Source organism: Rattus rattus, chromosome 1, assembly GCF_011064425.1.
Source record: "Rattus rattus isolate New Zealand chromosome 1, Rrattus_CSIRO_v1, whole genome shotgun sequence".
NCBI lineage: Eukaryota > Metazoa > Chordata > Mammalia > Rodentia > Muridae > Rattus > Rattus rattus.
In genome coordinates, this window is record NC_046154.1 from 250967950 (window position 1) to 250980615 (window position 12666).

At 47.5% G+C, this 12666-nt stretch overlaps 1 protein-coding gene across 1 annotated transcript; it reads left to right on the forward strand.

The window, feature by feature from the left end:
* The first annotated feature begins 451 nt into the window (after positions 1–451).
* LOC116890152 (thymosin beta-10-like) lies at positions 452–596 on the forward strand. Its single transcript, XM_032890886.1, has one exon. It carries the CDS (start codon positions 462–464, stop codon positions 594–596), a length of 135 nt encoding a protein of 44 aa, XP_032746777.1. The 5' UTR covers positions 452–461.
* Positions 597–12666: the final 12070 nt, after the last annotated feature.

Below are 12666 nucleotides of genomic sequence, written 5' to 3' on the forward strand. Positions count from 1 at the left end.
GCATGGCTACACTAGAGTGGTCTCTTGGGATAGGAAGTTTGTCTTTCTGGATTTTCATGTGTGCTAGCTTAGTTTTATGCAACTCGACGTAAGGTAAAGCCATCGGAGAGGAGAGAACCTCCGTCAAGAGAATGCCTTCGGCCTCTCTCTCTCTCTCTCTCTCTCTCTCTCTCTTTTTTTTAATTTTCTCTTTTTTGAATATTTATTTATTATGTATACATCATACAGCTTTCTGCCTACATGTAGGCCTGCCGGCCAGAAGAGGGCATCGGATCTCAATACGGATGGTTGTGAGCCACCATGTGGTTGCTGGGAATTGAAATCAGGACCTCTGGAAGCGCAGGCAGTGCTCTTAACCTCTGAGCCATCTTTCCAGCCCGCCTCCGGTCTCTTGCTGCAGCAACGCAAGTTTGAGTACCTGGAGCACGAGCTCGGAACGAGAATCCAGGAGTTGTAAGAAAATGGCAGACAAGCCGGACATGGGGGAAATCGCCAGCTTCGATAAGGCCAAGCTGAAGAAAACCGAGATGCAGGAGAAGAACACCCTGCCTACCAAAGAGACCATTGAACAGAAAAAGAGGAGTGGAATCTCCTAAAAGCCTAGGAAGATTTCCCCACCCCACCCCTTCATCTGGGGGAAGAGCCACCTGCAAGATGGACGCCAGTCACGAGCTGCGCTGTGAACCCGGGCACTCCGCGCCGATGCCACAGGCCCGTGGGTCTCTGAAGGAGACCCCCCCTCCACTAATCGGACTGCCAAATCTCAACGGTTTGCCCTGGGATATTATAGAAAATTATTTGTATGACTGATGAAAATAAAACATTAAAGAATGCCTCCATAAGATCAGGCTGTAGGCAAGTCCAAACAGCATTTTCTTAATCTTCTTAATTATCGGCCCAGCCCACTGTGGGTGGTGCCATCCCTGGGCTGGTGGTCCCGGGTTCTATAAGAAAGCAGGCTGAGCCAGCCACGAGGAGCAAGCCAGTAAGCAGCATCCCTCTATGGCCTCTGCACTGCATCGGCTCTTGCCTCCAGCTTCCTGCCCGGCTTGACTTCCTGTCCTGACTTCCTCTATGATGAATTGTGATGCGGAACTATAAACCCTGTCCTCCCCAAGTTGCTTTGGTCATGGCGTTTCAGCACAGCAACAGTGACCCAAACTAAGACAACATGCTGACTGACAGAGCTGGTAGCCTTCCTTGCAAGAAATAACCTGTCAGTAAGGGCCATTCTCTGCCTTAGGAGGAAAGCCAACCACAGCAACTGGGAGTTAGGTGACCGGCTTAGCAAAGTCACCTGGAAGGCAGCACAGGCATCCACCAATGTGTGTGCGGCCAGCTGTTTGATGGGGATATGAGGGGAGGTAATGGGAGCATAAGAGGACAATCTCATTTCAAGCAAGAGAAGGACTAAGGGGTGAGCATGGGCAAAGGCAGAGGAACAAATAGATAGCAGGAGATTATTCAAGGTCACACTAGGAGTCAGATGGATCTGTGGATTGCAAGAGGTCAGATAGGCTGGCAGTTCTAAACAATTTGCCTTCGTTTGTTGGTTTGTTTGTTTTTGACAAAGGTCTCATCTTTCCCAGCCTGGCTTTGAACTTGCTACACAGCTGTGGCTGAGAATGACCTTGAGTTTCTGGTCCTCTTGCCCAAACCTCCCAAGTGTTTGGACCAAGGCATTCGTCACTAGACTGCTTCATGAGATGCTGGGGACTGAGCCCATTACTTTGCACACATTAGATTATCACTGTATTAACTCAGATACTTCCTGAGCCTTGTTCTTATGTTACTTTTAGATTTATTAACTTCTATTCTATGTGAATGGGTGTTGTGCCTACAAATATGAATGGAGGCCAAACAGAGCATTTGATCACCTGGAACTGGAGATAGATGGTCATTACCTACTATGTGGGTGCTGGGAATTGAACCTGGGTCCTCTGGAAAATCAGCCAATGCTCTTAACCCCTGAGCCATCTCCTCGGTCCCATTTTTGTTTTTAAATTATTTAATTAAAACTTTTACACTTTAGCGGGGTGTGGCAGTGTTAGCCTTTAATCCCAGCAGGGCCTCTGGGAGGCAGAGGCAGGTGGATCTCTGAGTTCAGGGCCAGCCTGGTCTACAAGGTGAGTCCAGAACAGCCAGAGCTACACAGAGAAACTCTGTTTTGAAGCACCACTCCCCAAAAGTTTACATTTTGTGTGTGAGAGAGAGATGGGGGGGTGGGGGTGGGGAGAAAGAAAGGCAGAAACAGAGAGTTACCATTTATTTATTTATCTCTATTTATTTAGGGATTAACCTTTAATTACACAGAGACATCTATATTTGCATGTGTGCCCATGTGTATTCAATGCCTGTGAGGCTAATGGCACTTCACCCTCTGAAGCTCAAGTTAAAGACTATTACGAGGGTGCTGGGAATTCAATTCCCGTGCTCTCTCCAGCCCTATTTATTTATTTTCTGATAGCAGGTTTATTATGTAGCCCTGACTGGCCTTAAACTCTCCATCCCCCTGCCTCAGACTCCTCAGTGCTAGGATTATGACATGTATCACCATGCATGGCCACTGCAGTCTCTTTTGCAAACATTTATCCAACATGACGGCAGAGTCAGCCAGACTAGCTGTGCTCAGTCACACAAAAATCAGGACTCAGGTCCTGCAGAAGTGGAGGGGAAAAGGAGCCACCAGCAACAGGTGGCCAAAGGGACTGTCCCTGAGTGACGGGAACACAGATACAGAGACCAACTGAAACCCAAGCCATTTCCTCCATGCCGGCATTTGAAATTAGGAAGAACGTATTGTCACAAGGGAAGTCCGAGGAAGGAACGAGCATAAAGCCTAAAGTTGGGAAAGTCAGGGGTGTGTTCTCCAGTATCAGCTGGATGCTCTGGGAAAAGTCGCCCAGTTCTGAACTTCTCTGCCCTTACATCTGTCAACAAGAATCCTATCAGCCCCCAATGGATCAGCTATTAAGGCCTGTGTTGAAAATGGCTATGCAAACTTTAGTTACCATAACCTTGTCCAAAAATAAACTCACAGCAAGAGGACTCTGGAGACAGGTTCATGTCATTCCACTTGCCATTTGGCACCAAGCAGGTTGGAGATTCACTGGATGACACAGCAAGTCAGCAGGGGAGCCCAGGCACGAAGCCATCTCAGTGATGAATGCTGGTACTGTCAGCTGAGCCAGCCAGGACCCGACTTCACACTGCAGGCCTGAGCTCAGGGGCTCCCATGGAGTCCAATGTAGAAGTGTGCTTGAGGGTGCCATGGGCAGCCAGACATGGTTACTAAGAGGTAGCTAGATGAGATACCCGGGAGGCAGAGTGGCAAAGGGCACTAGAAGAAGGAGACAAATGTGCCAGTGGGTCATCCGTCTGAGAATTAGAGAGCAGACAGGATTTCTTCTTTTATTTTTGTCCTTTTAAAAAAAATTTATACTTTATTTACCTATTTATTTACTTGTTTATTGGGTGTGTCCAGGCACACATATGCTTCTGAAGGTCTCTCCTAACATCATGTGGGTCATAGAACAGGATTTGTGTTGTTAGCCTTGGCTTCAATGCCCCACACAAAAGTCATCTTGCTGGTACCTCAAGACAGGGTAGCCTCAACCGGCTTTCTATTCACTATGAGGTCCAAAGTGACCTTGAACTTCTGGTCCTCCTGCCTCTCTACCTTCTGAATAAGTGCTGAGGCTATAGATGTACAACACCAAGCCTGGTCTATGAGGATCTAACCCAGGCCTCATGTAGAGTAGGCTAGACTACATAGCTGAGAATCACCTCAGACCTTGAACTCCCCATTCTCCTATTGCTGCCATTTTCCAAGTTCCCTCACCTTATAAAAGTTGATTTGTAGCCAGGAGGTGGTGCCCCAACCTGTAGTCCTGCACTTGAGAGGCAGAGGCAGGAGAATAGGCTTCAGTGTTGGATCCTGCTATTTAAGGTCTACCATGTCTGGGCAGTTCCCCTTGAGCTCAGTGCAAAATGGAAGACTCCTTTTCCCAGCAGCGCTTCCTCTTCACCGGATTTAGTGAGCCCCACCCCACATCTTCTCCTGAGGAAAAAGATGTCATATAGTCCTTGGCAAAGTTACAGGTTCAACTCCCTGGAGTGCCTCTTCATGCAAATGAGGCATTCCCAGTACCTTAAATCCAGCCAATGATTTACATGCATCCTGAATACCCCTTCCCACTCTCCAAGGTTCCCATATCCCTCATTCACCCTGACAAAGTGTGTGCACACAAGCTCTTTTTCTGAACATCTACGAGAGCAGTTCAGACACACACACAGACACACGTACACATGCACACACACACACACACACACATATACACACAGACATACACACAGACACATACAAAGACACAGACACAGACACACACAGACACACACACACATATACACACAGACACATACAAAGACACACACACAGACACACACACACACACACAGAGACACACATATACACATAGACATACACACAGACATACACACAGACACATACAAAGACACACACACAGACACACACACACACACACACACACACACACACACACACTCACTGGAAAAGGATCCTGCTTACCCACCCAATCCAGACCCCTCTTCATCCTTTCCTGCTTGGTGTGCACTAATAGCTGAACACGCCAAGGGAGGCCTCAGACATGAAACCACACTTCAGCTACTCAGTTAAGTTTGAGGCCAGCATAAGCTACATGAGACCTTACCTTAAAAATAATAATAAGGGGTTGGGGGTTTAGCTCAGCAGTAGAGCACTTGCCTAGCAAGCGCAAGGCCCTGGGTTCGGTCCCCAGCTCCGAAAAAAAGAAAAAAGAAAAAAATAATAATAATAAAATTGGAAGCCGGATTTGCTATGCTAGAATTCACATATAATACACATCCTTTTAAAGTATACTGTATAAAGTATACAGTAAACTGTGCGTGGTGGTGCATACCTGTAACGCCAGCACTCAGGAGTTAAAGGCAGGAAGATTAGGAGTTCAAGGCCATCCTCACCTATGTAGCCATATTGAGGCTAGTCTACGTTACACAAGACTCAAAGAATAAAATGAAACTAAAGTGTAGAGGTTAATGGTTTTTGAGCACATTTGCAGTGCTCAAATTCACGGTAAACAGAACGTGTCCTTCACCCCATTAGCAGACATCTTCTCTCTCATTTCTCACTTAAGCCCCGGCTTGGGAAAGCAAGAATCTATTTTCTCGGGGTTGGGGATTTAGCTCAGGGGTAGAGCGCTTGCCTAGCAAGCGCAAGGCCCTGAGTTCGGTCCCCAGCTCCAAAAAAAAAAAAAAAAACATGGAAAAAGAATCTATTTTCTCTGTAGATCCTCCTCTTCTAGACATTTCACTAGACAGAACTGTACAATCACAGTCTTTGTGACTGGCTTTTAAACACAGCATAACGACTTCAAGATCCATGCATGCGGTGGCCTTTGCTTGGACTTCTTTTTCATGGATGGATACTATTCTTCTGAATGGAAGTACTGCCCTTTTTGTCCCTTTGGTAGACGGACTTTTGAGTTTCTACCTTCCGGCTGCTATAAACATTTACGTATGACATTTTCGTATGGCTATATTTTAAACATTTCTCCTCGGTATGTAGCCAGTACTGTGCATTTAAGGTTCAGTCAGTGTGGGTGGGCATTGTCGGGGCTTGGGAGCTGCATGTGTCCTGAGTGTGTGGATGCCGTTCCTCCTTGCTATTCCTAAACAATACACACAGAAGCTGTTTACATCACATTTATGTTGCATTAGATGACACCGTTACCAAGATAATGTGCAGTGTACAGCAGGTGTGGAGGATGAGGAAGGAGTGCCGGGAGATCAAGGCCGGCCTGGGCTACAGAGTGAGACATAATCAAAACATAAGCAATTAACAATTACATTTAAAAATTTAAAGTATATGGGAGAGCTCAAGGCCTGGGTTCAATATCTGACAGCACATTTGAATGCACACACACATATGTATGCATATGAGCACACACAAGTGTCTGGGAAGATGTTTGCGGGTTCTAGGTAAATGTACTATTTTACATATAGGACTTATTTCTGTATCCTTGTGATGCTTTAAACATTTATTATTATTATTATTATTATTATTTATATGTATGGTTGTTTTGCCTACATGCACGTCTTCATACCGTATCTTGTATCCCCTAGAACTTGAGTTATAGTTGGTAGCCGTCAAGTGGGTACTGAGGATCGCACTCAGGACTTCTGGAAAAGCAGTCACTGCTCTAAACTGCGGAGCCATCTCTCCAGGATCCCTCTTCAGGATTTTTGTTTTGTTTTGAGGTTTCGTTTTTAAAGATTCATTTTATTTTCAAGAGCGTGTGTATGTGTGTGTGTGTGTGTGTGTGTGTGTCTATGTCTGTGTGTGTGTGTGCGTGTGTGTGTTGTGTGTGTGTTTGTGTTTGTGTGTGTGTGTGTGTGTGTGTGTGTGTGTGTGTGTGTGTGTGTGTGTGTGTGTGTGTGTGTGTGTGTGTGTGTGTGTGTGTGTGTGTGTGTGTGTGTGTGTGTGTGTGTGTGTGTGTGTGTGTGTGTGTGTGTGTGTGTGTGTGTGTGTGTGTGTGTGTGTGTGTGTGTGTGTGTGTGTGTGTGTGTCTGTGTGTATGTGTGTGTGTTTGTCTGTGTGTGTCTGTGTGTGTGTGTGTATGTTGTGTGTATCTGTGTGTGTGTCTGTGTGTGTGTCTGTGTCTGTGTGTCTGTGTCTGTGTGTGTGTGTATATGTGTGTGTGTGTGTGTAAGTGTATGGGTATACAAACAGTAAGTGTGTGCAGGTGCCCAAAGAGCCCGGAGATATTGGATTGCCCTGGAATGGAGTTACCAGCATTTGTGAGCCACCCAGTGTGGGTGCCGGGACCTGAACTTCAGTCCTCTGCAAGAGCAGTGAGCACTCTGGAACATAAAGCCATCCATGCAGACCTTAGAGGGTTTTTGTTTGTTTCGTTTTTTTCATTTGTTTGTTTAAGACAGAGTTTTGGTTTGTAGTCCAAGCTGGCCTTGAATTCCTGACCTCCCTCCCTCTGCGTCCTGAGTATACTACACCGGGTTCTGGGCAGAACTTTCCCTTAATAAAGCAGCCTAACCTTAGTGCCTTGGACTGAGCCCTTGATGGTGCTGACTACAGAGGACAGTGGTCATGTCCCTTTATTTTCCCTGCAAATGGATGGGCTAGTAAGAAATGAGCACCCAGGCGATCCCCTGGAACCCATTCTTGCTTCTTTCTATTACCTAAGAGGAGCAAATGACTCATCTCTCTGTCGTTGAGACCAGTCACCACAGCTGACCCTGTGTCTTCCCTTCAGCTTTTCTTCCCATCGGGGAGTGGAGCCTGGTCAAGTGGAAGGCTCCGTCTCTACTGAGCAGTCACCAAAAGTCACTGCTGGCTGCCGCAGATGTAACTCAGTGGTAGCGTGCTTGGCTTGCATGCAGAAAGCCCTGCCTTCCACCCCAGCACTGCAAACCTAACAGCAGTTGCAAAAATGAAAGCCTGTGCTATCTGGTGTCATAGTGAAGAGTCATCTGCCAGGTACAGAGTGTCCCCTGCGGGTGAAAGAACAGAGAGGACATAGGCATGAGGATGGAAGGGTGGCAGTGACAGATGTATGGCTGCAAACTGCAGCGCTGATCTCCCCCAGAGCATAAACCTCACTTTCAAACGACAAGGAAGTGCTAGGAAACAGCTGTGGCAAGTTTGTGACAACTGGCTGAGACGCTTTGGGTGTCTGTTAGCCAATGCTTAGGCAGTTGGTGTCTCCCAGAACCTAGACATTAAATATGGATTGTTTCAGCAAAGGCGGGGAAGAAGCGATTCGAAGACAGCAAGATTTAGCTCCAAGCAACTGGTAGGACCCAGAAACTGGACGTGGTAGTGCGTGTCTTTAATCCCAGCACCCAGAAGGCAGAAAGCAGGGACGGGAGGATCTCTGTGAGCTCCCGGATAGCCGGGGCTACATAGACAGACCTAGTCTCAAAATGCAAGCTACTACTCGGCGTCTTTGGATCCACTGTAGAAAGCTAGCACTTCACAGGACCTGCAAGGTCTCTAGGGTCAGGTGACAGAATTTGTCCCGCAGCATGAACCAGGTGCAATTTTTTTCTTGCTCAGGCTTTGTACAGAGCTGGGAGCTTTTTTCTGGGGGAGGGGAGTGTGCATATCTTGTGTGTCCCATGACAGCCTCACACTGTGCAATGAAGGGTGACCTTGAACTTCTGATCCTCCTGCCACCACCTCATGAGTGATGCTGTCACAGGCATGTGCCGCCTTGCCTGTTTTATATAGCGCTAGGGGCTTCGGACATGCAAGGCAAATACTATGCCACTCACGATACATCCCCAGGTCCAGAACAGCTTTTAGATCATCTTGAAAACGGGTTGGAACCGCATACTTAACGTCGATGTAACCCTCAGATCCCTGGAGACTCACAAAGCACTATGCCTCTTTGGTGTTGGGAGATGAAGTTCTACTGTCATGTACTTTGGAGAGAGAGAGAGAAAAAAAAAAAAAAAATAAAAAAAAACCAGATCCTTATAATGCCAGACCCCAGAACCCTGATTGAGATGTCAGGCCTTGGTATTTTCTTGGCACTTGTGTCACATTTAGGGTACTTTTCACTTCTATCCTCTGGCCCCCAGCAGCATGATGTCATCTGCAGAAAGTGGAGTAGTGTAGCATCTTGGGAAACAATGAAGTGCTAGAAGTCCGAGACGTGAAGAGCTGTCAAAAGAGCTAAGGGCAAAGCCGTGACAAGAAGGGGCAGGTGCTCTGATGACCCTGACAGGTGGGAGCCGTTCCTGATCCCTTTAGCTTCCTAGAATAGAGAGAGAGGGAGGCATTTGCCAGCTCAGCGACTGCATATCAGGTGTCAGGGATGGAATTTATTTTCTCTATCAATGGGACCACATCAGAAATAGCGGCTGCCACTGGAGTCACCGCCTAATTAGGTTTAGGGAAATCCACTGCCATTCTCCAAGACCCAGCTGCCATCTTCGCTGGCCAGGGTGAAGAATAATCTAGGAATTTAGTCAAATCATCACGCAGAGTCATCCAAAGCCATGATGGTGAGTATTTTTTCTTTTGAGGAGTAGATTATTGGCTTAAAAAAAAAGATTTGTTTTTATTCTATGTGTATGGGTGCTTGGCCTGCATGTGTATTTATACCCTGTGTGTGGGCAGTGCCCAAAGAGGCCAGAAAAGGGCGTTCGATTCCCTAGAACGCAGTCACAGACAGTAGTTGGACTGCTGTGTGGGTGCTGGGAATTGAACCGCGGTCCTCTGGAAGAACCTTAACCACTGAGCCATCTCTCAGTCCTCCCCTCCCCGTTTTGAGACTGGGCTTCATGCTGCCCAGGCTGATCTTGAAGTCACTGTTAATGAGCTTGCATTTCTGATCCTCCTGGTCAACCTTCATAGTGCTGGGATGAGGGATGGGAGATGTATACAGCAATGGCTCGTTTATGTGGTGCTGGGCTTTGAACTCAGGACTTAGTGCGTGCAGGGCAAGCACTCTGACAACTGAGTTACAGCCTCAGCTCCTTGTGGGTTTTGTTGATTTTCTTGTTACTGCTGGAGACGGGGTCTTTACCCCAAACTGACCCAGAACTCGCTACGTAGCCCAGACTGACTCTGAACTCGAGTTAATCCTCCTGCCTTACCCTCCTCCCTTTGATGCCAGGATTATAGACATGAGATACCATGGCAGCATCATGATATTAGCAATCTTCTCAGTTCTGTAGAGGAAGCTGGGTCTCTTTTTTCCATTTGACTTTTCTTATTATCAGATCTCTTATTCTGCCAAAACCAAGAGCCAATGTAGTAATTGCGCCAGTGGCTGGGACATCTATTCCAGGGTCCTCTGGAACTAGAGGCTTTGAAATAATGTCGCTGGATGGGGGTGTCACTGCTTTTCATCCCAGCACTTGGGAAGCAGAGGCAGACGGATCTCTGTGAGTTTGAGGCCAGCCTGGTCTACAGAGTGAGTTCCAGGACAGTCAAGGCTACACGGAGAAACCCTGTCTTGAAAAACCAAAAGAAAGAAAAAAAAAAGAAAGATAGGTAGAAAGGAAGGAAGGAAGGAGAGGGAGAGGGAGAGGGAGAGGGAGAGGGAAGAATAGGGAGGGGGAGAGGGAGGGAGAGGGAGAGGGAGAGGGAGAGGGAGAGGAGAGGGAGAAGGGAGAGGGAGAGGGGAGAGGGAGAGGAGAGGGAAATTGGTTCCCACAGGACCATGTAAAGCCATTCCAGCCAAGTCCATTGATTAGTTGATTCATTTTGACCCTGCTCTGACCACAGATCCCAGTAGCATTCTGGTCAACAAGAATTCCTATTAATCGAGAGCTACTGCCTGCAATACTAATTGTCTGTGGCATATGGTCAACCTGGCAGCTGGTCATAGACCCAGTAGAAGAACTGAGTCCAATTCACAGCTCATACCTGTGTCTTTGCAGCATCTTTGTGTGCGTGTGTGTGTGTGTGTGTGTGTGTGTGTGTGTGTGTGTGTGTGCAAAGCCGGGTCCTTGATGCACGCTAGACGAGTTCCCACTAAGCAACAGTCCCAGCCTCATTGTCCTTTCGTGGGAGTGTCCAGGCTCCATTTCTTCCAGGGCTCTTGAGTCGTGACTGATTCATGCTTGGAAACAGGGAGACAGACTGTCCTAACAATCATCACAGAGAAGGTCAGCCTCCCAAGTACCAGACCTGAAGGTTTTTATGTCTTTTTTTTTTTTTTCAGTGCTAGAGATGGAACCCGGGATTTTGTGCACACTGGGCAATCGCTGTGATGCTGAACTGTACCCCCTGCCCCTCAGTTTTTCATGTTTGAGTCAAACACAAACAAGCACAGCTGAAGGCTGCAGCCCATCTAGTTTGTTCTAGGGACCCAAGATGGACTGAGCCCAGCATTCTGCAGTTAATACTGTCCAGGGAATAACAACCCACTCATCTCCCACCCCAAAGAGTGCTGGACTTGGTTCCTACACCCCCAGAATCTACCCTCCCTATTCAATGGGGAGGCCACTCTCCAACTCACGCCAGCACCTCCCACTCAGGGGTGATCACGGGTGCTAGTATTTCCTTCTCTCACAAGGGACCTCCCGAGACCCGAGTTTTCCAGGAGGTCAACTTTTAATGCGAGAGGGAGCCACGTCTATGCTGAGAGTTAATTTTGTTTTGAAAGCAACTGGAAGCTGCTAAGCTGCCTTCCACAGTAGATGGGTGAGGGTTACATTTTTACAGGACCATTTCTGCCCTTTGGTAGAGGATATATTGGAAGAGGCCGGGTAGGTGTGAGGGAGGATAAACAGTTCTCCGAAGCAATGATTCAAATGAGCCTTGGAAACATGGAGATGGCAGCTGGCTCATGGGACAAACGGTGGTGGACATCCATAAGCAGGATACACAGAGCCCTTAGGGTGCCTTAGGCGGGCAGATAAGTAAGTGACACGTGGATGTATAAGCTACATGGATGTATAGTATTGCTATAAATAGACTTGACTTTTTTTTCTTTTCTTTTTTTCTGGAGCTGGGGACCGAACCCAGGGCCTTGAGCGCTCTATGGCTGAGCTAAATCCCCAACCCCGATTTTTTTTTTTTTTTTTAAAGACAGGATCTTACCATGTAGATCTGGCTAACTCAGAACTTGCTTCATAGACCGTGTTGGCCTCAAACACAGTCACAGAGATCTGCCTGCCTCTCGCTCCTGGTGCTGGGATTAACGGTGTGCATCTTCATACCTAGTCAGACTTCACCCTTTTTCTCCTGCATTGGCGTTTTGCCTACATGTATGTCTGTGTGAGAGCGTCAGATCCCTTGGATCTGCAGTTAGAGACATGACATGAGCTGCCATGCGGGTGCTGGGAAATGAGCTCTGGTCCTCTGGAAGAGCGGTTGGGGCTCCCAAGTGCTGAGCCATCTCTCCAGCCGCCAGACTCCAACTTTTTAACGATTTTACTGGGGCTGAGGAAGACAGGCTAAGAGCCAGGATGACTAGAGGAGGTCAGAGCTCTGCTCCTTGGAGACTGGAGCAAAGGTAGCCTTACGCAGACATTTGGATGACACCAGTTATAAAGTTCAAACTCCAAGTGCCTTGTCTGGGGCAGAGGTTTAGACTCTCCGGCCTGTAGCACGCTCGGGAAGCAGGCAGTGAAGAGAACCCAAATCTAGGGACATCTGTCAGCAAGATGCTTCGTGCTGCTCCTGAAGTGACACTCTGTGAAGCCGGGATCACCCTGTTACCTTTCCACACTTACCTAAACCCTGAAAAGCCATCATCAGCCCTTTGTGCCAACGAGCAAAGCAGGACCTAGGCTGCCAGCCCCGGCTGAACTAAACAATAGCGGGAGCTTTCTGCTTGATTGACAGCATTCGTGTCAAGCCCGCATCGCTGTCTCTGGCCTTTTCCCCATCATCTCCCTTCCTCTGCTCCCACGTATACCATATACTCTGCTCTCCACCTCAGCCTCTACTCTGAGCAAACCCATGCGTATGGCAACCCACTTCTTCATCTGTCACACAAGGATGATAGCATTCAGTTGCTTCAAGGATTAATAATAAAACTTGCAGGTCTCTTCCTGTGCCCGTACACTAATTTTCTTACTTTTTGTTTCTTTTCAAGACAGGGTCTCTCATATTTCAGTTCGGCCTCAGGT